We start from the raw sequence: 27,719 nt of genomic DNA on the forward strand, positions 1-27,719 counted from the left end.
ACTGGGTACCCTGCTGGAGGTGGCTAGTTTACTGGGCACCCTGCTGGAGGTGGCTAGTTTACTGGGTACCCTGCTGGAGGTGGCTAGTTTACTGGGTACCCTGCTGGAGGTGGCTAGTTTACTGGGTACCCTGCTGGAGGTGGCTAGTTTACTGGGCACCCTGCTGGAGGTGGCTAGTTTACTGGGTACCCTGCTGGAGGTGGCTAGTTTACTGGGTACCCTGCTGGAGGTGGCTAGTTTACTGGGTACCCTGCTGGAGGTGGCTAGTTTACTGGGTACCCTGCTGGAGGTGGCTAGTTTACTGTGTACCCTGCTGGAGGTGGCTAGTTTACTGTACCCTGCTGGAGGTGGCTAGTTTACTGGGTACCCTGCTGGAGGTGGCTAGTTTACTGGTACCCTGCTGGAGGTGGCTAGTTTACTGGTACCCTGCTGGAGGTGGCTAGTTTACTGGGTACCCTGCTGGAGGTGGCTAGTTTACTGTGTACCCTGCTGGAGGTGGCTAGTTTACTGGGTACCCTGCTGGAGGTGGCTAGTTTACTGGGTACCCTGCTGGAGGTGGCTAGTTTACTGTACCCTGCTGGAGGTGGCTAGTTTACGTGTACCCTGCTGGAGGTGGCTAGTTTACTGGTACCCTGCTGGAGGTGGCTAGTTTACTGGGTACCCTGCTGGAGGTGGCTAGTTTACTGGGTACCCTGCTGGAGGTGGCTAGTTTACTGGTACCCTGCTGGAGGTGGCTAGTTTACTGTGTACCCTGCTGGAGGTGGCTAGTTTACTGGGTACCCTGCTGGAGGTGGCTAGTTTACTGGTACCCTGCTGGAGGTGGCTAGTTTACTGGGTACCCTGCTGGAGGTGGCTAGTTTACTGGTACCCTGCTGGAGGTGGCTAGTTTACTGTACCCTGCTGGAGGTGGCTAGTTTACTGGTACCCTGCTGGAGGTGGCTAGTTTACAGTGTACCCTGCTGGAGGTGGCTAGTTTACTGGGTACCCTGCTGGAGGTGGCTAGTTTACGGGTACCCTGCTGGAGGTGGCTAGTTTACTGGGTACCCTGCTGGAGGTGGCTAGTTTACTGGTGTACCCTGCTGGAGGTGGCTAGTTTACTGGGTACCCTGCTGGAGGTGGCTAGTTTACTGTGTACCCTGCTGGAGGTGGCTAGTTTACTGGGTACCCTGCTGGAGGTGGCTAGTTTACTGTGTACCCTGCTGGAGGTGGCTAGTTTACTGTACCCTGCTGGAGGTGGCTAGTTTACTGGGTACCCTGCTGGAGGTGGCTAGTTTACTGTGTACCCTGCTGGAGGTGGCTAGTTTACTGTGTACCCTGCTGGAGGTGGCTAGTTTACTGGGTACCCTGCTGGAGGTGGCTAGTTTACTGGTACCCTGCTGGAGGTGGCTAGTTTACTGGGTACCCTGCTGGAGGTGGCTAGTTTACTGTGTACCCTGCTGGAGGTGGCTAGTTTACTGTGTACCCTGCTGGAGGTGGCTAGTTTACTGTGTACCCTGCTGGAGGTGGCTAGTTTACTGGGTACCCTGCTGGAGGTGGCTAGTTTACTGTGTACCCTGCTGGAGGTGGCTAGTTTACTGTGTACCCTGCTGGAGGTGGCTAGTTTACTGTGTACCCTGCTGGAGGTGGCTAGTTTACTGGTACCCTGCTGGAGGTGGCTAGTTTACTGTGTACCCTGCTGGAGGTGGCTAGTTTACTGTGTACCCTGCTGGAGGTGGCTAGTTTACTGTGTACCCTGCTGGAGGTGGCTAGTTTACTGTGTACCCTGGAGGTGGCTAGTTTACTGTGTACCCTGCTGGAGGTGGCTAGTTTACTGTGTACCCTGCTGGAGGTGGCTAGTTTACTGGGTACCCTGCTGGAGGTGGCTAGTTTACTGTGTACCCTGCTGGAGGTGGCTAGTTTACTGGGTACCCTGCTGGAGGTGGCTAGTTTACTGGGTACCCTGCTGGAGGTGGCTAGTTTACTGGGTACCCTGCTGGAGGTGGCTAGTTTACTGGGTACCCTGCTGGAGGTGGCTAGTTTACTGGGTACCCTGCTGGAGGTGGCTAGTTTACTGGGTACCCTGCTGGAGGTGGCTAGTTTACTGGGTACCCTGCTGGAGGTGGCTAGTTTACTGGGTACCCTGCTGGAGGTGGCTAGTTTACTGGGTACCCTGCTGGAGGTGGCTAGTTTACTGGGTACCCTGCTGGAGGTGGCTAGTTTACTGGGTACCCTGCTGGAGGTGGCTAGTTTACTGGGTACCCTGCTGGAGGTGGCTAGTTTACTGGGTACCCTGCTGGAGGTGGCTAGTTTACTGGGTACCCTGCTGGAGGTGGCTAGTTTACTGGGTACCCTGCTGGAGGTGGCTAGTTTACTGGGTACCCTGCTGGAGGTGGCTAGTTTACTGGTACCCTGCTGGAGGTGGCTAGTTTACTGGGTACCCTGCTGGAGGTGGCTAGTTTACTGGGTACCCTGCTGGAGGTGGCTAGTTTACTGTGTACCCTGCTGGAGGTGGCTAGTTTACTGTGTACCCTGCTGGAGGTGGCTAGTTTACTGTGTACCCTGCTGGAGGTGGCTAGTTTACTGGTACCCTGCTGGAGGTGGCTAGTTTACTGTGTACCCTGCTGGAGGTGGCTAGTTTACTGTGTACCCTGCTGGAGGTGGCTAGTTTACTGTGTACCCTGCTGGAGGTGGCTAGTTTACTGTGTACCCTGCTGGAGGTGGCTAGTTTACTGTACCCTGCTGGAGGTGGCTAGTTTACTGGGTACCCTGCTGGAGGTGGCTAGTTTACTGGTACCCTGCTGGAGGTGGCTAGTTTACTGTGTACCCTGCTGGAGGTGGCTAGTTTACTGGGTACCCTGCTGGAGGTGGCTAGTTTACTGGGTACCCTGCTGGAGGTGGCTAGTTTACTGTGGACCCTGCCTGGAGGTGGCTAGTTTACTGTGGTACCCTGCTGGAGGTGGCTAGTGTTACTGGGTACCTGCTGGAGGTGGCTAGTTTACTGGGTACCCTGCTGGAGGTGGCTAGTTTACTGGGTACCCTGCTGGAGGTGGCTAGTTTACTGGGTACCCTGCTGGAGGTGGCTAGTTTACTGGGTACCCTGCTGGAGGTGGCTAGTTTACTGGGTACCCTGCTGGAGGTGGCTAGTTTACTGGGTACCCTGCTGGAGGTGGCTAGTTTACTGGGTACCCTGCTGGAGGTGGCTAGTTTACTGTGCACCCTGCTGGAGGTGGCTAGTTTACTGGGCTACCCTGCTGGAGGTGGCTAGTTTACTGGGTCACCCTGCTGGAGGTGGCTAGTTTACTGGGTACCCTGCTGGAGGTGGCTAGTTTACTGGGTACCCTGCTGGAGGTGGCTAGTTTACTGGGTACCCTGCTGGAGGTGGCTAGTTTACTGTGTACCCTGCTGGAGGTGGCTAGTTTACTGGGTACCCTGCTGGAGGTGGCTAGTTTACTGTGTACCCTGCTGGAGGTGGCTAGTTTACTGTGTACCCTGCTGGAGGTGGCTAGTTTACTGTGTACCCTGCTGGAGGTGGCTAGTTTACTGTGTACCCTGCTGGAGGTGGCTAGTTTACTGTGTACCCTGCTGGAGGTGGCTAGTTTACTGGGTACCCTGCTGGAGGTGGCTAGTTTACTGGGTACCCTGCTGGAGGTGGCTAGTTTACTGTGTACCCTGCTGGAGGTGGCTAGTTTACTGGGTACCCTGCTGGAGGTGGCTAGTTTACTGGGTACCCTGCTGGAGGTGGCTAGTTTACTGTGTACCCTGCTGGAGGTGGCTAGTTTACTGGGTACCCTGCTGGAGGTGGCTAGTTTACTGGGTACCCTGCTGGAGGTGGCTAGTTTACTGGGTACCCTGCTGGAGGTGGCTAGTTTACTGGGTACCCTGCTGGAGGTGGCTAGTTTACTGTGTACCCTGCTGGAGGTGGCTAGTTTACTGGGTACCCTGCTGGAGGTGGCTAGTTTACTGTGTACCCTGCTGGAGGTGGCTAGTTTACTGGGTACCCTGCTGGAGGTGGCTAGTTTACTGTGTACCCTGCTGGAGGTGGCTAGTTTACTGTGTACCCTGCTGGAGGTGGCTAGTTTACTGGGTACCCTGCTGGAGGTGGCTAGTTACTGTGTACCCTGCTGGAGGTGGCTAGTTTACTGTGTACCCTGCTGGAGGTGGCTAGTTTACTGGGTACCCTGCTGGAGGTGGCTAGTTTACTGTGTACCCTGCTGGAGGTGGCTAGTTTACTGTGTACCCTGCTGGAGGTGGCTAGTTTACTGGGTACCCTGCTGGAGGTGGCTAGTTTACTGGGTACCCTGCTGGAGGTGGCTAGTTTACTGGGTACCCTGCTGGAGGTGGCTAGTTTACTGGGTACCCTGCTGGAGGTGGCTAGTTTACTGGGTACCCTGCTGGAGGTGGCTAGTTTACTGTGTACCCTGCTGGAGGTGGCTAGTTTACTGGGTACCCTGCTGGAGGTGGCTAGTTTACTGGGTACCCTGCTGGAGGTGGCTAGTTTACTGGGTACCCTGCTGGATGGTGGCTAGTTTACTGGGTACCCTGCTGGAGGTGGCTAGTTTACTGGGTACCCTGCTGGAGGTGGCTAGTTTACTGGGTACCCTGCTGGAGGTGGCTAGTTTACTGGGTACCCTGCTGGAGGTGGCTAGTTTACTGGGTACCCTGCTGGAGGTGGCTAGTTTACTGGGTACCCTGCTGAGGTGGCTAGTTTACTGGGTACCCTGCTGGAGGTGGCTAGTTTACTGGGTACCCTGCTGGAGGTGGCTAGTTTACTGGGTACCCTGCTGGAGGTGGCTAGTTTACTGGGTACCCTGCTGGAGGTGGCTAGTTTACTGGGTACCCTGCTGGAGGTGGCTAGTTTACTGGGTACCCTGCTGGAGGTGGCTAGTTTACTGGGTACCCTGCTGGAGGTGGCTAGTTTACTGGGTACCCTGCTGGAGGTGGCTAGTTTACTGGTGTACCCTGCTGGAGGTGGCTAGTTTACTGGGTACCCTGCTGGAGGTGGCTAGTTTACTGGGTACCCTGCTGGAGGTGGCTAGTTTACTGTGTACCCTGCTGGAGGTGGCTAGTTTACTGGTACCCTGCTGGAGGTGGCTAGTTTACTGTGTACCCTGCTGGAGGTGGCTAGTTTACTGGGTACCCTGCTGGAGGTGGCTAGTTTACTGGTACCCTGCTGGAGGTGGCTAGTTTACTGGGTACCCTGCTGGAGGTGGCTAGTTTACTGGTACCCTGCTGGAGGTGGCTAGTTTACTGGGTACCCTGCTGGAGGTGGCTAGTTTACTGGGTACCCTGCTGGAGGTGGCTAGTTTACTGGGTACCCTGCTGGAGGTGGCTAGTTTACTGGGTACCCTGCTGGAGGTGGCTAGTTTACTGGTACCCTGCTGGAGGTGGCTAGTTTACTGGGTACCCTGCTGGAGGTGGCTAGTTTACTGTGTACCCTGCTGGAGGTGGCTAGTTTACTGGGTACCCTGCTGGAGGTGGCTAGTTTACTGTGTACCCTGCTGGAGGTGGCTAGTTTACTGTGTACCCTGCTGGAGGTGGCTAGTTTACTGTGTACCCTGCTGGAGGGGCTAGTTTACTGGGTACCCTGCTGGAGGTGGCTAGTTTACTGGGTACCCTGCTGGGTGCTAGTTACTGGGTACCCTGCTGGAGGTGGCTAGTTTACTGGGTACCCTGCTGGAGGTGGCTAGTTACTGGGTACCCTGCTGGAGGTGGCTAGTTTACTGTGTACCTACCTGCTGGAGGTGGCTAGTTTACTGGGTTACCCTGCTGGAGGTGGCTAGTTTACTGGGTACCCTGCTGGAGGTTGAGCTAGTTTACTGGTACCCTGCTGGAGGTGGCTAAGTTTACTGGGTACCCTGCTGGAGGTGGCTTAAGTTTTACTGTGTACCCTGGCTGAGTGGCTTAGTTATTACTGGTACCTGCTGGAGGTGGCCTATTTACTGTGTACCCTGCTGGAGGTGGCTAGTTTCTGTGTACCCTGCTGGAGGTGGCTAGTTTACTGTGTACCCTGCTGATGTGGCTAGTTTACTGTTACCCTGCTGGGAGGTGGCTAGTTTACTGTGGTACCCTGCTGGAGGTGCTAGTTTTCTGTGGTACCTGTCTGCTGGAGGTGCTAGTTTACTTTGTGTACCCATGCTGGAGGTGGCTAGTTTACTGTGTACCCTGCTGGAGGTGGCTAGTTTACTGGGTACCCTGCTGCTGGAGGTGGCTAGTTTTCTAGGTACCCTGCTGGAGGTGGCTAGTTACTGGGTACCCTGCTGGGAGGTGGCTAGTTTACATGTGTACCCTGCTGGAGGTGGCTAGTTTACTGTGTACCCTGCTGTAGGTGGCTAGTTTACTGGGTACCCTGCTGGAGGTGGCTAGTTTACTGGGTACCCCATATTTATCCAGTAAATGGTGGCGCAACAAGGGATCACACAGGGCACAAACGATCTTTGTCAGACCTCAACGGAGACTGTTACATTAACAGTTACATCAATCCTGCACACCTTATAATTATACTGTAATCTAGTAACTTTGTATTCCATTTTAATAGCTATGTATTTATAGTTAATGATTATATGTATTAATGGAAGGTCGTTTTCCTATTACTGATTGACTGAGCTATAGAGATATTGCAGGTTAATCTTCACAATACACTACTTAAATAAACAAATCCACAAGGACCGTGACGAGGATTCGAACCTACGTCCGAGATCATCCCAGACGCTGCCTTTATCGACTCAGCTACAACATGGTCAAAAAGAGTTGAAACCGAAGTTCTGCTGAATTTACTGGATCCTGCAGCCTCTCCGAGACACAAACCAGGGTTTTACACAACTCCCCCATGCACTCGAGGCATGACATAGCTCATGCCTCGAGTGATGATAATGGCAGCCGAGGCTATTTCCCCTTCATCCCACCGACTCTGATGGTAATCTTGGGCATAGTATTTTATCAAATCACCTCATTCAGCACACGTGAGGAACACAAATGAGAACAAGCCCAAATGGTCCCCAGCCGCATATGCAACCCGAAAACTCGCGCCCCAGAAGTGACTCGAACCCATACTGCTAGAAGCACTAGCAACTGGAGTACAGGTGTCTGACATCAGGTACCTGTGTAAAAATGTCGTCAACATACCTGCAGTATATGGCCGGTTTCAAGTTCATTTCGACTAAGACTTTTTGCTCGATGGTACCCATGTAGAAGTTTGCAAACAGGACATCTAGGAGGGAACCCATGGCGACACCATCTACTTTCTTATACATGTGCCCATCCGGGCTCAAGAAGGGTGCCTCTTTAGTACAAGCTTGGAGTAGTTTCCTCAGAATGTTTTCTGGTATGTCAAGAGGAGTGCAGGCCGGATCACGATACACTCTGTCGGTTATCATCCCGAGTGTCTCGTCCACAGGTACGTTGGTAAACAGGGATTCTACGTCCAACGAGGCTCTTATCCCTGTGGCCCGTGTGCCCCGCAGTAAGTCAACAAATTCCTTTGGAGACTTTAGGCTGAAGGCGCAAGGGACATAAGGAGCCAGCAGGCCGTTGAGTCGCTTCGCCAGTCTGTACGTGGGTGTGGGTATCTGGCTAATGATTGGCCGAAGTGGGTTTCAGGCTTGTGCGTCTTGACATTTCCATACGCATATCCAGGTTTATATTCCCCAATAACCTTTGGCAGGTGGAGTCCGGATTTCTTGGCATTCACAGTTTCGATCAGTTTGTTGACCTTTGCTTTCAATTCGGCTGTAGTGTCCTTCGTTACCCTTTGGAATTTAGTTTGGTCAGAGAGTATGAGGTTCATTTTCGCCAGATATTCGTCTTTTTTAAGAATGACGTATATTGGCGACTTGTCACCTCTCCTGACAACTATCTCCTTGTTCTCACGAAGGCTCTTAGCTGCCGCTTTGAGCTCGGGGGACAGTATGGTGCTTCTGTAGTTGCCTCGATTCTTTCCTCCTTCCGCAATAAGTTCTGCTTGTAAGGTATCTTTGGTAGTGACCTTCTTTTGTGTCTCGAGGTCGAATATGTCGTCCAACAGAATTTCCAACTCCACTTTCCGGGCCATCTCACTCGGTCTGGACATAACGTGACAGTTTATACCCAGATTTAGGAGAGTGACTTGGTCCTCAGTGAGGTTAATTCCTGCAAGGTTCAGGAAGCCATCTCTCGGTCGTGGAATTGCCATAGGTCCTCCATATAACGTTGTTAGTTTCTTGATAACCCTTGTGCGCATACGAGCCAAAAGTGACGTTATTTTTAAGAGGACGGGTTGCCAGGGTACTGTGCTTGCTCCAGTACTTTTTCTCATCCACATATCGGACATAGACAAGAACACAACCTATAGCACTGTATCATCCTTTGCAGATGACACTAGGATCTTCATGAGAGTAGGCAACATAGAGGACACGGCAAACCTCCAGTCAGATGTAGATCAGGTCTTTCTATGGGCTACAGAAAATAATATGGTGTTTAACGAAGATAAGTTCCAGCTCATGCGCTATGGAAAAAATTAAAATATAAAAACCGAAACCACGTACAAAACTCAGGCAAATCATAACATAGAAAGTAAAGGTAATGTAAAGGATCTGGGTGTACTCATGTCGGAAGACCTTACCTTTAAAGAACACAATAAAGTAGCCGTCACAACTGCAAGAAAAATGACAGGTTGGATAACAAGAACTTTTCACACTAGAGATGCTATACCGATGATGATACTTTTCAAAACGCTTGTGCTCTCTAGAGTGGAGTACTGCTGCACAATGACAGCCCTTTTCAAAGCTGGAGAAATTGCTGACCTGGAGAGCGTGCAGAGATCCTTTACTGCTAGAATCCACTCAGTAAAACACCTAAACTATTGGGACCGACTAAAGAGCCTAAATCTGTACTCCCTTGAGCGCAGGCGGGAGAGATACATAATAATTTACACGTGGAAAATATTAGAGGGGCTGGTCCCAAACCTGCACACAGAAAATAACATCACATGAGACCAGAAGACATGGCAGGATGTGAAGAATACCCCCGTTGAAAAGCGGAGGTGCAACAGGTACTCTGAGAGAGAACTCTATCAACATCAGAGGCCCGAGACTGTTCAACTCGCTTCCGCTACACATAAGGGGCATAATTGGCAATCCCCTCACAGTGTTCAAGAGAGAACTGGATAAGCACCTCCAAAGGATACCTGATCAACCAGTCTGTGACTCATACGTCAGGCTGCGAGCAGCCGCGTCCAACAGCCTGGTTGATCAGTCCAGCAACCAGGAGGCCTGGTCGACGACCGGGCCGCAGGGACGCAAAGCCCCGGAAGCACCTCAAGGTAACCTCAAGGTAAGGTAACACTCATCTACTCCAACCCCAACCCACATACACTAAATGATGTTGTTAATAATGAACTAAAAAAGTCCACTTATGGATGTCAACCAACAAACTAACACTTAACATAGAAAAGACCTACTACATCTTATTTGGATGCAAGTCTACAAATGCAATTCAGCTTCAGATAGACAATGTAAACATTAGCAATAAAAATGATGGAAAGTTTCTTGGCCTATTCCTAGACAAGAGACTCAACTTCAGTACCCACATACAACACATAACTAAGTCTCTAAAACAGTTGGTATACTCTCCAAAATCAGATATTTTGTACCTAACTCTGCTCTCATCTCTCTATATTATGCACTAATCTATCCCTATCTCAACTATGGTATCTGTGCATGGGTTCAACTACTGCAAACCACCTCAAGTCCATCATCACCCAGCAAAAATCTGCTATCAGAATAATATCAAACTCTGCTTTCAGACAACACTCAGCCCCCTTGTTTAACTCCCTAAACATGCTAAACATAATCTCACTCCACAAATTCTCTTGTGTCAACTACATTTACAAAACCCTGTTCTTAAATGCAAATCCTTGTCTGAAACTCTTCCTGGACAGATGTAATAGGACCCATTATCACCACACCAGAAATAAATATCTCTTTGATATCCCCAGAGTTAAATTTAATCTGTGTAAACACTCTATGCAAATAAAGGGACCCAGTTTATGGAACTCACTCTATTGAATTGAAAAGCTGTCCAACTTTTACATCATTCAAAATCAATACTAAAAAGTACCTAATTTCATCTTCATAGTTTTTCACCTTTTGCCTTAAAATTGCACTGTATCTATTGCTACCCAATCTCCCAACCTTTATGTTTCCAATCTGAACATCTTTACCATTGTGATCATTGCTGTCTTATATGTGCTGCCAATCTGTTGTATGGTGTTTATTAATCTTGTTTATCTGTATCTATTGCTACCCAGTCTCCCAATCTTTATGTACCTAATCTGAACATCTTTACCATTGTGATCATTGCTGTCTTATATGTGCTGTCAATCTGCTGTATGGTGTCTATTAATTTTGTTTAAATTACTAATCAAGCTGTCAATGTAATCATTTAGAGCTTTAATATAACAATGTGCTTTAATATACTTACTAAGCTCTCTCATCTCATTTTTCTCTTGCAATGTATCTTTATCATTTATCAATTCTGATAGAAATTACCTACTTAAAATTATCTGCTAGATTAAGGACCTGCCCGAAACGCTGCGCGTACTAGTGGCTTTACAAGAATGTAATTACTGTACTATCCAATGTATTCTCACAAACCCAATGTACCTACTTGTATATATATAAATAAATAAATAAATAAATAAAATATATATATATATATATATATATATATATATATATATATATATATATATATATATATATATATATATATATATAATATATATATATATATATATATATATATATATATATATATATATATATATGCGAACAAGCCTGAATGGTCCCCAGGACAATATGCAACTGAAAACTCACACCCCAGAAGTGACTCGAACCCATACTCCCAGGAGCAACGCAACTGGTATGTACAAGACGCCTTAATCCACTTGACCATCACGACCGGACAAAATGAGGTGATAGCCGAGGCTATTTGAACCACCCCACCGCCGGCACTCGGATAGTAATCTTGGGCATAGCATTTTACCAAATCACCTCATTCTTTGGGGCACACGTGTGGAACACAAATGCGAACAAGCCTGAATGGTCCCCAGGACAATATGCAACTGAAACCTCACACCCCAGAAGTGACTCGAACCCATACTCCCAGGAGCAACGCAACTGGTATGTACAAGACGCCTTAATCCACTTGACCATCACGACCGGACAAAATGAGGTGATAGCCGAGGCTATTTGAACCACCCCACCGCCGGCACTCGGATAGTAATCTTGGGCATAGCATTTTACCAAATCACCTCATTCTTTGGGGCACACGTGAGGAACACAAATGTGCCGGCGGTGGGGTGGTTCAAATAGCCTCGGCTATCACCTCATTTTGTCCGGTCGTGATGGTCAAGTGGATTAAGGCATCTTGTACATACCAGTTGCGTTGCTCCTGGGAGTATGGGTTCGAGTCACTTCTGGGGTGTGAGTTTTCAGTTGCATATTGTCCTGGGGACCATTCAGGCTTGTTCGCATTTGTGTTCCTCACGTGTGCCCCAAAGAATGAGATGATTTGGTAAAATGCTATGCCCAAGATTACTATAAAACCTAACCTATAAAGATAGGTTAGGTTAGGTAGGGTTGGTTAGGTTTGGTCATATATCTACGTTAATTTTAACTCAAAAAAAAATTGACCTCATACATAATGAAATGGGTAGATTTATCATTTCATAAGAAAAAAATTAGAGAAAATGTATTAATTCAGGAAAACTTGGCTTATTAGGCAAATCGGGCCTTGCATAGTAGGCAGAGAAGTGCGTTCTGGCTACTAGGTACGACATTATATATGTGTATATATATATATATATATATATATATATATATATATATATATATATTATTATATATTAATATATATATATTAGTATATTTTGGTAGCAGTCTTTCTTGTAAACATATGTTGTTAAATATGACCGAAAAAGTAAGATTAATAATTCTAACACGAATTTTCTATATATTTCTTATGTTTCTTTTTACTGTCGATGGTAATTGAAAAATCAATTCTCCAAAATTAATTTTTATTTCTATTCTGACGCGACGCTTGAACGCGTTTCGTAATAACTTATTACATTTTCAAAGACTTTAGTTTACACACACACCTGAACCTGAAAACCTGAACCTGAACACAGAGTTTTACTTAATGCTAACATTGAACAGCTTGTCTTATATACTCGCATTTGGGTGAGCTGATATGTTGCAACAGCTTTGGATGAGGTGAACAAACTTTTGACCAACACAAGACAGAACACGGGACAATGGGTATAAATTGAATAAATGAGATAGAAAAATGAAGCAGCAGGAAAGGGCATAAATAAATGCGAGTGGGGAGGTGGTAAACAGAGGAGAGGTGGTAAACAGAGTAGAGGTGGTAAACAGAGTAGAGGTGGTAAACAGAGTAGAGGTGGTAAACAGAGTAGAGGTGGTAAACAGAGTAGAGGTGGTAAACAGAGTAGAGGTGGTAAACAGAGTAGAGGCGGTAAACAGAGTAGAGGTGGTAAACAGAGTAGAGGTGGTAAACAGAGTAGAGGCGGTAAACAGAGTAGAGGTGGTAAACAGAGTAGAGGTGGTAAACAGAGTAGAGGTGGTAAACAGAGTAGAGGCGGTAAACAGAGTAGAGGCGGTAAACAGAGTAGAGGTGGTAAACAGAGTAGAGGTGGTAAACAGAGTAGAGGTGGTAAACAGAGTAGAGGCGGTAAACAGAGTAGAGGTGGTAAACAGAGTAGAGGTGGTAAACAGAGTAGAGGTGGTAAGCAGAGTAGAGGTGGTAAACAGAGTAGAGGTGGTAAACAGAGTAGAGGTGGTAAACAGAGTAGAGGTGGTAAACAGAGTAGAGGCGGTAAACAGAGTAGAGGTGGTAAACAGAGTAGAGGTGGTAAACAGAGTAGAGGTGGTAAACAGAGTAGAGGTGGTAAACAGAGTAGAGGTGGTAAACAGAGTAGAGGCGGTAAACAGAGTAGAGGTGGTAAACAGAGTAGAGGTGGTAAACAGAGTAGAGGTGGTAAACAGAGTAGAGGTGGTAAACAGAGAAGAGGTGGTAAACAGAGTAGAGGTGGTAAACAGAGAAGAGGTGGTAAACAGAGTAGAGGTGGTAAACAGAGTAGAGGTGGTAAACAGAGTAGAGGTGGTAAGCAGAGTAGAGGTGGTAAGCAGAGTAGAGGTGGTAAACAGAGTAGAGGTGGTAAGCAGAGTAGAGGTGGTAAGCAGAGTAGAGGTGGTAAGCAGAGTAGAGGTGGTAAGCAGAGTAGAGGTGGTAAGCAGAGTAGAGGTGGTAAGCAGAGTAGAGGTGGTAAGCAGAGTAGAGGTGGTAAGCAGAGTAGAGGTGGTAAACAGAGGAGAGGTGGTAAACAGAGTAGAGGTGGTAAACAGTAGAGGTGGTAAGCAGAGTAGAGGTGGTAAGCAGAGTAGAGGTGGTAAGCAGAGTAGAGGTGGTAAGCAGAGTAGAGGTGGTAAACAGAGCCCTGCTGATATATAAGCGTTGTCTTATGCTAGAATACATTTGTCTTTATTTATTATGCACCCCATACCCATTCCGTGGGTGGTGGTGTAAGGGGTCACAGAGGCACATAATGAGTTTGGGAACCCCATACTTCGTTTAGCTAAGAAAGTGACAATATCTTGAAGGTAGTTACATAATTGTTAATATTATGTGCACGCGGTGTGTGAGGTAAGGTCACTTCCTAAGACCACTTTCCCTTTGATGTACCTTCCTCATCAAAGTACCGAGACTTTCTCAGTTCAATACTGGAGTAATGAAATTATGCTGAAAACTTATCCCGCTTATCAGTTTTATCAGTCTAATGACAACCTCTTTATCAGTCTCCGCCCCTAACTGTAAAACCGCCCTCCCACACCCTACACCCACTCCACCAGCAGCCCCTCCCACACCCCAAGCCTCCCACACCCCAAGCTTCCCACACCCCAAGCCTCCCTCACCCCAAGCCTCCCACACCCCAAGCCTCCCACACCCCAAGCCTCCCACACCCCAAGCCTCCCACACCCCAAGCCTCCCACAACCCAAGCCTCCCACACCCCAAGCCTCCCACACCCCAAGCCTCCCTCACCCCAAGCCTCCCACACCCCAAGCCTCCCACACCCCAAGCCTCCCACACCCCAAGCCTCCCACACCCCAAGCCTCCCACACCCCAAGCCTCCCACACCCCAAGCCTCCCACACCCCAAGCCTCCCACACCCCAAGCCTCCCTCACCCCAAGCCTCCCTCACCCCAAGCCTCCCTCACCCCAAGCCTCCCACACCCCAAGCCTCCCTCCCCCCAAGCCTCCCACACCCCAAGCCTCCCACACCCCAATCCACCCACACCCCAAGCCTCCCTCACCCCATGCCTCCCACACCCCAAGCCTCCCACACCGCAAGCCTCCCTCACCCCCAAGCCTCCCACACCCCAAGCCTCCCTCCCCCCAAGCCTCCCACACCCCAAGCCTCCCTCACCCCAAGCCTCCCTCCCCCCAAGCCTCCCACACCCCAAGCCTCCCACACCCCAAGCCTCCCTCACCCCAAGCCTCCCTCACCCCAAGCCTCCCACACCCCAAGCCTCCCTCCCCCCAAGCCTCCCTCCCCCCAAGCCTCCCACACCCCAAGCCTCCCACACCCCAAGCCTCCCACACCCCAAGCCTCCCACACCCCAAGCCTCCCTCACCCCATGCCTCCCACACCCCAAGCCTCCCTCCCCCCAAGCCTCCCACACCCCAAGCCTCCCTCCCCCCAAGCCTCCCACACCCCAAGCCTCCCTCACCCCAAGCCTCCCTCACCCCAAGCCTCCCTCCCCCCAAGCCTCCCACACCCCAAGCCTCCTTCCCCCCAAGCCTCCCTCCCCCCAAGCCTCCCACATCCCAAGCCTCCCTCCCCCCAAGCCTCCCACACCCCAAGCCTCCCTCCCCCCCAAGCCTCCCACACCCCAAGCCTCCCTCCCCCCAAGCCTCCCACACCCCAAGCCTCCCTTCCCCCAAGCCTCCCACACCCCATCCCTCCCTCCCCCCAAGCCTCCCACACCCCAAGCCTCCCTCCCCCCAAGCCTCCCACACCCCAAGCCTCCCTCCCCCCCAAGCCTCCCTCACCCCAAGCCTCCCTCACCCCAAGCTTCCCTCACCCCTAGCCTCCCTCACCCCAAGCCTCCCACACCCCAAGCCTCCCACACCCCAAGCCTCCCTCACCCCAAGCCTCCCTCACCCCAAGCCTCCCACACCCCAAGCCTCCCTCACGCCAAGCCTCCCTCCCCCCAAGCCTCCCTCCCCCCAAGCCTCCCACACCCCAAGCCTCCCTCCCCCCAAGCCTCCCTCCCCCCAAGCCTCCCTCACCCCAAGCCTCCCTCACCCCAAGCCTCCCTCACCCCAAGCCTCCCTCACCCCAAGCCTCCCTCCCCCCAAGCCTCCCTCACCCCAAGCCTCCCTCCCCCCAAGCCTCCCTCCCCCCAAGCCTCCCTCCCCCCAAGCCTCCCACACCCCAAGCCTCCCACACCCCAAGCCTCCCTCACCCCAATCCTCCCACACCCCCAAGCCTCCCTCACCCCAAGCCTCCCACACCCCAAGCCTCCCACACCCCAAGCTTCCCACACCCAAAGCCTCGACCCACACCCCAAGCCTCCCACACCCCAAGCCTCCCACACCCCAAGCCTCCCTCACCCCAAGCCTCCCACACCCCAAGCCACCCACACCCCAAGCCTCCCACACCCCAAGCCTCCCTCACCCCAAGCCTCCCACACCCCAAGCCTCCCACACCCCAAGCCTCCCTCACCCCAAACCTCCCACACCCCAAGCCTCCCACACCCCAAGCCTCCCTCACCCCAAGCCTCCCACACCCCAAGCCTCCCTCACCCCAAGCCTCCCTCACCCCAAGCCTCCCACACCCCAAGCCTCCCTCCCCCAAGCCTCCCACACCCCAAGCCTCCCTCACCCCAAGCCTCCCACACCCCAAGCCTCCCACACCCCAAGCCTCCCTCCCCCCAAGCCTCCCACACCCCAAGCCTCCCTCCCCCCAAGCCTCCCACACCCCAATCCTCCCACACCCCAAGCCTCCCTCACCCCAAGCCTCCCACACCCCAAGCCTCCCACACCCCAAGCCTCCCACACCCCAAGCCTCCCTCCCCCCAAGCCTCCCACACCCCAAGCCTCCCTCACCCCAAGCCTCCCACACCCCAAGCCTCCCACACCCCAAGCCTCCCACACCCCAATCCTCCCTCACCCCCAAGCCTCCCACACCCCAAGCCTCACACACCCCAAGCCTCACACACCCCAAGCCTCACACACCCCAAGCCTCCCTGACCCCAAGCCTCCCACACCCCAAGCCTCCCACACCCCAAGCCTCCCACACCCCAAGCCTCCCTCACCCCCAAGCCTCACACACCCCAAGCCTCACACACCCCAAGCCTCCCACACCCTAAGCCTCCCTCACCCCCAAGCCTCCCTCACCCCCAAGCCTCACACACACCAAGCCTCACACACCCCAAGCCTCACATACCCCAAGCCTCACACACCCCAAGCCTCCCACACCCCAAGCCTCCCTCACCCCAAGCCTCCCTCACCCCAAGCCTCCCACACCCCAAGCCTCCCTCACGCCAAGCCTCCCTCCCCCCAAGCCTCCCTCCCCCCAAGCCTCCCACACCCCAAGCCTCCCTCCCCCCAAGCCTCCCTCACCCCAAGCCTCCCTCACCCCAAGCCTCCCTCACCCCAAGCCTCCCTCCCCCCAAGCCTCCCTCACCCCAAGCCTCCCTCCCCCCAAGCCTCCCTCCCCCCAAGCCTCCCTCCCCCCAAGCCTCCCACACCCCAAGCCTCCCACACCCCAAGCCTCCCTCACCCCAATCCTCCCACACCCCCAAGCCTCCCTCACCCCAAGCCTCCCACACCCCAAGCCTCCCACACCCCAAGCTTCCCACACCCAAAGCCTCGACCCACACCCCAAGCCTCCCACACCCCAAGCCTCCCACACCCCAAGCCTCCCTCACCCCAAGCCTCCCTCACCCCAAGCCTCCCACACCCCAAGCCACCCACACCCCAAGCCTCCCACACCCCAAGCCTCCCTCACCCCAAGCCTCCCACACCCCAAGCCTCCCACACCCCAAGCCTCCCTCACCCCAAACCTCCCACACCCCAAGCCTCCCACACCCCAAGCCTCCCTCACCCCAAGCCTCCCACACCCCAAGCCTCCCTCACCCCAAGCCTCCCTCACCCCAAGCCTCCCACACCCCAAGCCTCCCTCCCCCAAGCCTCCCACACCCCAAGCCTCCCTCACCCCAAGCCTCCCACACCCCAAGCCTCCCACACCCCAAGCCTCCCTCCCCCCAAGCCTCCCACACCCCAAGCCTCCCTCCCCCCAAGCCTCCCACACCCCAATCCTCCCACACCCCAAGCCTCCCTCACCCCAAGCCTCCCACACCCCAAGCCTCCCACACCCCAAGCCTCCCACACCCCAAGCCTCCCTCCCCCCAAGCCTCCCACACCCCAAGCCTCCCTCACCCCAAGCCTCCCACACCCCAAGCCTCCCACACCCCAAGCCTCCCACACCCCAATCCTCCCTCACCCCCAAGCCTCCCACACCCCAAGCCTCACACACCCCAAGCCTCACACACCCCAAGCCTCACACACCCCAAGCCTCCCTGACCCCAAGCCTCCCACACCCCAAGCCTCCCACACCCCAAGCCTCCCACACCCCAAGCCTCCCTCACCCCCAAGCCTCACACACCCCAAGCCTCACACACCCCAAGCCTCCCACACCCTAAGCCTCCCTCACCCCCAAGCCTCCCTCACCCCCAAGCCTCACACACACCAAGCCTCACACACCCCAAGCCTCACATACCCCAAGCCTCACACACCCCAAGCCTCACACACCCCAAGCCTCCCTGACCCCAAGCCTCCCTCACCCCAAGCCTCCCTCACCCCAAGCCTCTCACATCCCAAGCCTCTCACATCCCAAGCCTCCCACACCCCAAGCCTCCCACACCCCAAGCCTCCCACACCCCAAGCCTCCCACACCCCAAGCCTCCCACACCCCAAGCCTCCCACACCCCAAGCCTCCCACACCCCAAGCCTCCCACATCCCAAGCCTCCCACACCCCAAGCCTCCCTCACCCCAAGCCTCCCACACCCCAAGCCTCCCACACCCCAAGCCTCCCTCACCCCAAGCCTCCCACACCCCAAGCCTCCCACACCCCAAGCCTCCCTCACCCCAAGCCTCCCACACCCCAAGCCTCCCTCACCCCAAGCCTCCCACACCCCAAGCCTCTCACACCCCAAGGCTCCCACATCCCAAGCCTCTCACATCCCAAGCCTCCCACACCCCAAGCCTCCCACACCCCAAGCCTCCCACACCCCAAGCCTCCCACACCCCAAGCTTCCCACACCCCAAGCCTCCCACACCCCAAGCCTCCCACACCCCAAGCCTCCCACACCCCAAGCCTCCCACACCCCAAGCTTCCCACACCTCAAGCTTCCCACACCCCAAGCTTCCCACACCCCAAGCCTCCCACACCCCAAGCCTCCCTCCCCCAAGCCTCCCACACCCCAAGCCTCCCACACCCCAAGCCTCCCTAACCCCCAAGCCTCCCACACCCCAAGCCTCCCTCACCCCCAAGCCTCCCACACCCCAAGTCTCCCACACCCCAAGCCTCCCTCCCCCCAAGCCTCCCTCACCCCCAAGCCTCCCTCACCCCCAAGCCTCCCTCACACCCCAAGCCTCCCACACCCCAAGCCTCCCACACCCCAAGCCTCCCACACCCCAAGCCTCCCTCACCCCCAAGCCTCCCACACCCCAAGCCTCCCACACCCCAAGCCTCCCACACCCCCAAGCCTCCCACACCCCCAAGATTCCCACACCCCCAAGCCTCCCTCACCCCAAGCCTCCCTCACCCCCAAGATTCCCACACCCCCAAGCCTCCCTCACCCCAAGCCTCCCTCACCCCAAGCCTCCCACACTCCAAGCTTCCCACACCCCAAGCCTCCCACACCCCCAAGCCTCCCTCACCCCCAAGCCTCCCTCACCCCAAGCCTCCCTCACCCCCAAGCCTCCCTCCCCCCAAGCCTCACTCACTCCCAAGCCTCCCTCACCCCAAGCCTCCCACACCCCAAGCCTCCCACACCCCCAAGCCTCACTCACCCCCAAGCCTCCCTCACCCCAAACCTCCCACACCCCAAACCTTCCACACCTCCAAGGGGGGACATGATCACCACATTCAAGATCCTCAAGGGAATTGACAGGGTTGATAAAGACAGGCTGTTTAACACAAGGGGCACACGCATTAGGGGACACAGGTGAAAACTGAGTGCCCAAATGAGCCACAGAGATATTAGAAAGAACTTTTTTAGTGTCAGAGTGGTTAACAAATGGAATGCATTAGGCAGTTATGTGGTGGAGGCTGACTCCATACACAGTTTCAAGTGTAGATATGATAGAGCCCAATAGGCTCAGGAACCTGTACATCTGTTGATTGACAGTTGAGAGGCGGGACCAAAGAGCCAGAGCTCAACCCCCGCAAGCACAACTAGGTGAGTACAACTAGGTGAGTACACCCCAAGCCTCCCACACCCCAAGCCTCCCACACCCCAAGCCTCCCTCACCCCAAGCCTCCCACACCCCAAGCCTCCCACATCCCAAGCCTCCCACACCCCGAGCCTCCCACATCCCAAGCCTCCCACATCCCAAGCCTCCCACATCCCAAGCCTCCCACACCCCAAGCCTCCCTAACCCCAAGCCTCCCACACCCCAAGCCTCCCTCACCCCAAGCCTCCCACACCCCAAGCCTCCCACACCCCAAGCCTCCCACATCCCAAGCCTCCCACACCCCAAGCCTCCCTCACCCCAAGCCTCCCACATCCCAAGCCTCCCACACCCCAAGCCTCCCTCACCCCAAGCCTCCCACACCCCAAGCCTCCCACATCCCAAGCCTCCCACATCCCAAGCCTCCCTCACCCCAAGCCTCCCACACCCCAAGCCTCCCACATCCCAAGCCTCCCACATCCCAAGCCTCCCACATCCCAAGCCTCCCACACCCCAAGCCTCCCTCACCCCAAGCCTCCCACACCCCAAGCCTCCCACATCCCAAGCCTCCCACATCCCAAGCCTCCCACACCCCAAGCCTCCCTCACCCCAAGCCTCCCACATCCCAAGCCTCCCACACCCCAAGCCTCCCTCACCCCAAGCCTCCCACACCCCAAGCCTCCCTCATCCCAAGCCTCCCACACCCCAAGCCTCCCTCACCCCAAGCCTCCCACACCCCAAGCCTCCCACACCCCAAGCCTCCCACACCCCAAGCCTCCCACACCCCACCATACGAGTCCCTGCCCCTCACCTCCACCGTAGCGGGGGGGGGGGGCGGGACGGGCGCGAGGTCCCTCTGGGGGGGGGTGCCGGCGTGGGGTCCCACCGGGGGGGGGGGCGGGACGGGCGCGAGGTCCCACCGGGGGGGGGGGGGCGGGACGGGCGCGAGGTCCCACCGGGGGGGGGGGGCGGGACGGGCGCGGGGTCCCACCGGGTGGGGGGCAGGACGGGCGCGAGGTCCCACCGGGGGGAGGGGGGGCGGGACGGGCGCGGGGTCCCACCGGGGGGGCGGGACGGGCGCGGGGTCCCACCGGGGGGGGGGCGGAACGGGCGCGGGGTCCCACCGGGGGGGGGGGCGGAACGGGCGCGGGGTCCCACCGGGGGGGGGGGCGGAACGTGCGCGGGGTCCCACCGGGTTGGGGGGCGGGATGGGCGCGGGGTCCCACGGGGGGGGGGCGGAACGGGCGCGGGGTCCCACCGGGGGGGGGGCGGAACGGGCGCGGGGTCCCACCGGGTTGGGGGGCGGGATGGGCGCGGGGTCCCACGGGGGGGGTCGGGACGGGCGCGGGGTCCCACCGGGGGAGGGCGGAACGGGCGCGGGGTCCCACTGGGGGGGGCGGGACGGGCGCGGGGTCCCACTGGGGGGGGAGGTCGGGACGGGCGCGGGGTCCCACCGGGGGGGGGCGGGACGGGCGCGGGGTCCCACCGGGGGGGGACCGGGACGGGCGCGGGGTCCCACCGGGGGGGGGCGGAACGGGCGTTGGGTCCCACCTGAGGGGGGGCGGGACAGGCGTGGGGTCCCACTGTGGTGGGGGATCCTCCGCTGGGTCCCACCGGGAGGGGGGGGCGGCTCGTGGTCCCACCACCCCACACAGTCTCCGTGGTGTAGTGGTAGCAGTCTCCGTGGTGTAGTGGTAAGACACTCGCCTGGCGTTCCGCGAGCGCTATGTCATGGGTTCGTATCCTGGCCGGGGAGGATTTACTGGGCGCAATTCCTTAACTGTAGCCTCTGTTTAACGCAACAGTAAAATGTGTACTTGGATGAAAAAACGATTCTTCGCGGCAGGGGATCGTATTCCAGGGACCATAGGATTAAGGACTTGCCCGAAACGCTACGCGTACTAGTGGCTGTACAAGAATGTAACAACTCTTGTATATAACTCAAAAAAAAAAAAAAAAAAAGAAAACGAGCAGGAAGAGTACCTACGCCCATAAGGTATTCAGTCCGTCATAAATTTTTAAATTAAATTTTGCCCCGAGGGGCGAGTTTATTGGGCAGCGCCACTCATCTTGTGAGTGGACACACCGCCGTCATCCTGGGCTTTCGCAACGTCACTAAGCTGATTTATTTAATTGCCTGAACCTAACCTAAACAATGACACATTTAGAGAAAACGGGATATTACTTAAATTTGCGAGAAGCTATGTCTATTAATATATACGGGGCGCCCGTACCGCCCCCCTCAAATCTCTGAATATATTAGATATTAAATCACTGCACATTCTCTCTTGTGTATTATACATATATAAAACGCTAAACTATAATGCCAATCCTGACCTCAAAAGCTTCATAGAAGGTTGTAACAGAACCCATGAGCACCACACCAGAAATAAATACAGTTTTGATATTCCTAGAGTACGACTTAATCAAACTAGAAATGCTCTACAAATCAAGGGGCCCAGAATGTGGAATGACCTTCCCAACCATGTTAAAGACTGTACCTCTCTCAACCAGTTTAAGATAAAAACTAAACACTACCTAATAAATTCCCTGTAACCTACCTCACTCCTCTATTGTCAACCCATGTCTGTTATTTTTTTTTTAATCAACACTGTTTGTCAACCTATTGTAATTGTGCTGCTTTTTCAGTCATGTTCCCCCTTTTTTTTATCTTTATTTGTATTTGTTCTCAACACTTTTTATTCTTTATGCTCAATTAGTATTAAGTTCTAGATATTAATGTTTTTCTTGCCCGAAACGCATTGCGTAATAGTGGCTTTAGGCATTGTATGTGCTAGCTCTATCTATATATCAATCCATTAATGTAACATCACTTGTATGTATGTACCTTACCTGAATAAACATATTTATTTATTTATTTTATTTATATATAATTTTTAGACCTTCATGATGATATAAGTCAAGATGTACCGTCCTCAAAACCTGTCCTCTTACAAATTCCGTCTGAATTTAGCCGTTTGCACGTACGGCTGAGAACTGACGTAATTTTAACATTAAAAATAAAATTCGGATTTCTTTTCCAAAATAGTAAGGGTCCTCCGGTAGATTAGAAGGGCTGGAAATTCTCCTACAAGTTTCAAAACGTCATAAAAAACGTTAATTGAACGTGGCCTCTCCTAACCTAACATAAGCTGGAGGACCCAAACAGAAAACAAGAGGTGTACATCACTTTCGTGAGCTGATTTAATTTCAAATTACGTCAGTTTTTGGCCATAGTGCGCATACGAACGAAAAGCTATGTTAATTTGAGAGGACTGCTGGAGAAGGAGTCTCTTTAGGTAAGAGATAGTCTTAAAGAGAGAGCTGTCTCTTCATAGTACGTCGCATTTTGACGTATATTTTACCCAAGGGCAAAAAACTGATGTACAAGAAAATGGTAGCGGCTCGCGACACTGCCTTACTGTCTTTTTTTCTGTTCATGGATCCTCTGGTTGTTTAGGTTTGGGCACGTTAGTACGACAGTTTCTCGACCTTGGGAACGCTGGCAAGGACGGGCTGGCCAGAGACGGGGTCAGGGAGGCGTTACGTGTCCCGGGGGTGGCCAGGCACACTGACCCAGGTGGCTGCGTGTCCCGGGGGTGGCCAGGCACACTGACCCAGGTGGCTGCGTGTCCCGGGGGTGGCCAGGCACACTGACCCAGGTGGCTGCGTGTCCCGGGGGTGGCCAGGCACACTGACCCAGGTGGCTGCGTGTCCCGGGGGTGGCCAGGCACACTGACCCAGCCCAGAGGGCTGCGTGTCCAGGTCAAGTCTCAATACTTGTCAAAGACATTAGTGCCACATGTCTAGATGGGCATGATGAAATCCTGTTAACTCATCGCTATATATCTTTAACGTTTGGTTCTAAAACTAATAAATTGGTTAGATATGTGACAATTGATATTCCTGCTTAGTTTACATTAACCTGCTAATTTGTTCATGGAGCTTCTCGTGTGATTCTGCATAAATAATGTTATGTATCAAGGCAACACCGACCACCTCACCTACAAGAAGCTGTTGACTCCTGCCACTGTCTATGAAGTATCGACGGAGAGTTTTGCTGAAGACGTCGACGAAGAGGAGTGCCTGGAGGTGCTCCTGCCAGTGGGGTCCCTCCCCCAGCTTGAGGCAGGGCAGCGGCAGCTGATCCACCTTCACGCTGGCCATGGCTGCTTCGCTCCCACAATACTCCACTTGTACTCTAGTTTAGTCACACGAAAATGGTGGCAATGTTATCAATGAACTCTGACCACATCTTTATATAAATAATCTCTTGTAACACAAGTTATAATTTTATTTATACTGATTTGTAAGAGTATCGAACACTGCAAACATGTTGTCGAAAATAGACGCACTATTATAAGTAAGGTTTTAGTTACCTGAAAGTTTTAAGGTGCTGTGCGGGGGCGTGAGGTGCTGTGCAGGGAGCTTAAAGTGCTGTACTGTGCGGGGAGCGTGAGGTGTTGCGCGCGGGCGTGATGTGCTGTGTGGAGCGTGAGCACAGGGTTGGGCTGGACACAGGACTGGGTGGCGGGGTTGCCGGCCATCACAACACAACAGTTATCTCACCTAAGTTGCCCACCCATCTCCTCTGCCTCGTTTTGACATTTACATATGAGAAAAAAACTTTTATCCATGAATTCTATTTTGTATAATAAATTATCATTGATGTTTAGAGTCTTGATAACTAGCAAGAAGGTAGATACGATGCGAAGATGTAAGTTACTTAATAAGCTTGGCATCGTACGAGCACTTAGCAGCCTGGTGACCCCTAAACCTGTTCTCTCCGGGCACAAACCTCCAGTTTACCGCAGGCTTCTTAAAGGAGAGTAACACTTTTAGGGAAAAATTTGATGTTTTGTATGTAATGGCATTGATTTGTCTCCAGCGGCAGTTATAAAATATAGTATTATTAAGAGGTGTGCTGCTTGAATCGTACCTTCCTGTGCTGTGTGTGAGCGTACGGGCGCGAATAATACTAATAATAATAATAATAATAATAATAATAGTAATAATAATAATAATAATAATAATAATAATAATAATAATAATAATAATAATAATAATAATAATAAAAATAATAATAATAATAATAATAATATTTTATTCACAAGAAGGTACAATGGGTTGGTGGGATTACATAAAATTGGTATTTTTACATTCATGCAAAGCCACTAACACGCATAGTGTAACGGGCTGGTCCTTACTCTAACATTGTCACGTAAGATGAAAAGGTACATTACAACCAAACTTTATATCAACATATAATTACAATATAAATTGACAGAGATGATTACACTAGTGAAGATATATGTCTTAAGTACTAATATTGGGGAAGTGGGTAGTACAAGATACAGTGTGAGTTTGAAGCACAAGATACAGGAAACTATCAGGATGAAATCAGGTACTTTTTTGGCTTTACTTTTGAATTAGGCATAGGTTGGATAGTTTTTAATTCATTAGGGAGTGAGTTCCAAAGACTGGGCCTTTTTATTTGCATGGAATGTTTGCCAGATTTAGTTTGACTCTGAGGATATCAAAGATATATTTATTTCTGGTGTGGTGCTCAGGGGTTCTATTACACCTATCAAGGGAAAGCTTCAGATCAAGATCACCAATTATTTTTCTTTTTTCTTCATTATTATGCACCCCATACCATCCCATGGGCGATGGTGGAAAAAGTTACAGAGGCATATAATGGGTTCAGGAACTGAACCCATAGTTCATTTAGTTAAGCAAGTGACAACCCTTAGAAGCTAGTTACACAATTGTTAATGTTACATACACATGTACATATGTATACAATAATTTACATATAAATATCAATAACCTTTTTATATCACAAGTGATTCAACAAGGGGTTCACAAGGCACTTTTCATCTATGTTGAGTCACACAGTGAGGCTGCGTGAAATGCACCTCATGACACTGGAAGACTGAAGAGTAAGGGGAGACATGATCACTACCTACAAAATTCTCAGAGGAATTGACAAGTTAGATAAAGATAAACTGTTTAACACGGGTGGTACGCGAACAAGGGGACACAGGTGGAAACTGAGTACCCAAATGAGCCACAGGGACGCTAGAAAGAACTTTTTCAGTGTCAGAGTTGTTAACAAATGGAATGCATTAGGAAGTGATGTGGTGGAGGCTGACTCCATACACAGTTTCAAATGTAGATATGATAGAGCCCAGTAGGCTCAGGAATCTGTACACCAGTTGATTGACAGTTGAGAGGCGGGACCAAAGAACCAGAGCTCAACCCCCGCAAGCACAACTAGGTGAGTGCACAGTTACTGTACTAGCCTTAATTCACAGCCACCCAACTCGGCGGCAGCTTTACTGTCATGTGCAGGCTGCACATAACATCACCTCATGTGCTGTAAGCAAATTTTGGATACTTTGCTAAGATTCCCGGCAGTATATCATTATGGATGAAGTACTTACATATTTTTGGACTCCATTGCTATTATTATCTCTGAATTCTGAGATTTTTTCACATTTCATTTTCTTAAGGATCTAGGTTTTGTACATGTAAATAGCACATGAGAATGTGTGGAGTGAGTGTATGTTTAGCATGTTAAGGGACTTAGCCCCTCTGTTTATGTGTTGTATGAAGACAGTTTGTTATAGTACTGATAGCAGATTTTTGCTGAGTGATGATAGGCTTGAGGTAATTTTCAGTGGTTGAACTAGATGCACAAATACCGTATGCGAAATAGGGATAGATTAGTGCGTAGTATAATGAATGGAGAGCAGAGTGGGGAACATAATATCTGATTTTAGAGAGTATTCCGACCGTTTTTTGAGACTTTTTTGGCTGTGTTGTATGTGGGTACTGAAGTTCAGTCTCTTGGCTTTGTATAAGTCCAGGAACTTTTTTGCATTTGTATTGATAATGTTAACATTGTCTATCTGAAGTTGAATTTGATTTGATGATTTACTGCCACATAAAATGTAGGTCTTTTATATGTTTAGTGTGAGTTTGTTGGTTGACATCCATGAGTGAACTTTTTAAATTTATTATTTACAATATTATTTGGTGAATGGGGGTTGGGGTCAGAATAAATGAAAGTAGTATCGTCAGCAAATAGTATAAGTTTAAAAATGTTAGAAACATTTGGCAAATCATTGATGTATACCAGAAATAGGAGAGATCCTAGGATGCTGCCCTGTGGCACTCCTACTGTTAATGGTAACGTGGCGAAGGTTATGTTATTGATAGCTATATATTGGTGTCTGCCACTGAGATAGGAACGAACGAGGCCTTGCTCTGAACTATTCGTTTGAGCCGTATTCGGTACCATAGTGGTGAAGCTTAAGTAGGAGGTAGTTATGGTTTACAGTATCAAAGGCCTTTCTCCGGTAAATGAAGAGGCCAATTCGAAACTCATTTTTGTCAAGAGCTGTGTAGATTATATTAAGCAGACTAATAATGGCATTATTGGTACTCTTTTGGGAACGGAAGCCAAACTGGCAGGGACTTAATATGTTGAGTTTTACAAAGCAGGAATAGAGCTGTTTGTAAATAATTAATTTCAAATATTTTTGAAAGTATAGGTAGATTTGATATTGGTCTGTAATTATTTATGTCAGCTGTCTCACCTCCTTTAACTAACTTAAACATATACTATTTGCTGACGATACTACTTTCATCTATTCTGACCCCAACCCCCCACACACTAAATGATATGCAAATTTCAAAAAATTAAAAATTAAAATGTTTATCCAGGTAAAAGTACATACATAGAAGATGAGTTACAAACATAATAGTTAATGCCGGATATGCTGTCATATTCAATGAGATATGCATGTATGTATGTATGTATGTGTGTATATATATATATATATATATATATATATATATATATATATATATATATATATATATATATATATATATATATATATATATATATATATAATATATATATATATATATCTATATATACATTATATATATATAATGTATATATATATATATATATATATATATATATATATATATATATATATATATATATATATATATATATAACTTTAGAACACTTTCCCACCAGGAGACTCGAACCCTAGCCAGCACAGAAGCCTTCCAGCAACTGGCATAACAGGTACGCCTTAACCCGCTCCACCACCTGCTCAGACCCTTAAAAGAGATAGTAATTTCGGAGTATTTAAATACCACAAAGTTCACCACCTCCCAAGAGCACTAGAGCAAGTGAGG

The 27,719-nt window shown here is 51.3% G+C and overlaps 1 protein-coding gene across 1 annotated transcript in view; it reads right to left on the bottom strand.

Annotated features, from left to right (window-relative positions):
• Positions 1-24,033, bottom strand: part of LOC138370585 (regucalcin-like) — a 111,344-nt gene extending 87,311 nt beyond the window's left edge. Inside the window, exons 1-2 of the mRNA XM_069334990.1 lie at positions 23,876-24,033; positions 23,501-23,697 (exon numbers count right to left, since the gene is read on the bottom strand). Of these exons, the coding sequence (XP_069191091.1) occupies positions 23,501-23,663 (163 nt within the window). The 5' untranslated portion in view covers positions 23,664-23,697; positions 23,876-24,033. The remainder of the gene's footprint in view (positions 1-23,500; positions 23,698-23,875) is intronic.
• Positions 24,034-27,719: the final 3,686 nt, after the last annotated feature.

The sequence above is a fragment of the Procambarus clarkii genome, chromosome 32 (assembly GCF_040958095.1).
Source record: "Procambarus clarkii isolate CNS0578487 chromosome 32, FALCON_Pclarkii_2.0, whole genome shotgun sequence".
Taxonomy (NCBI): Eukaryota; Metazoa; Arthropoda; class Malacostraca; order Decapoda; family Cambaridae; genus Procambarus; species Procambarus clarkii.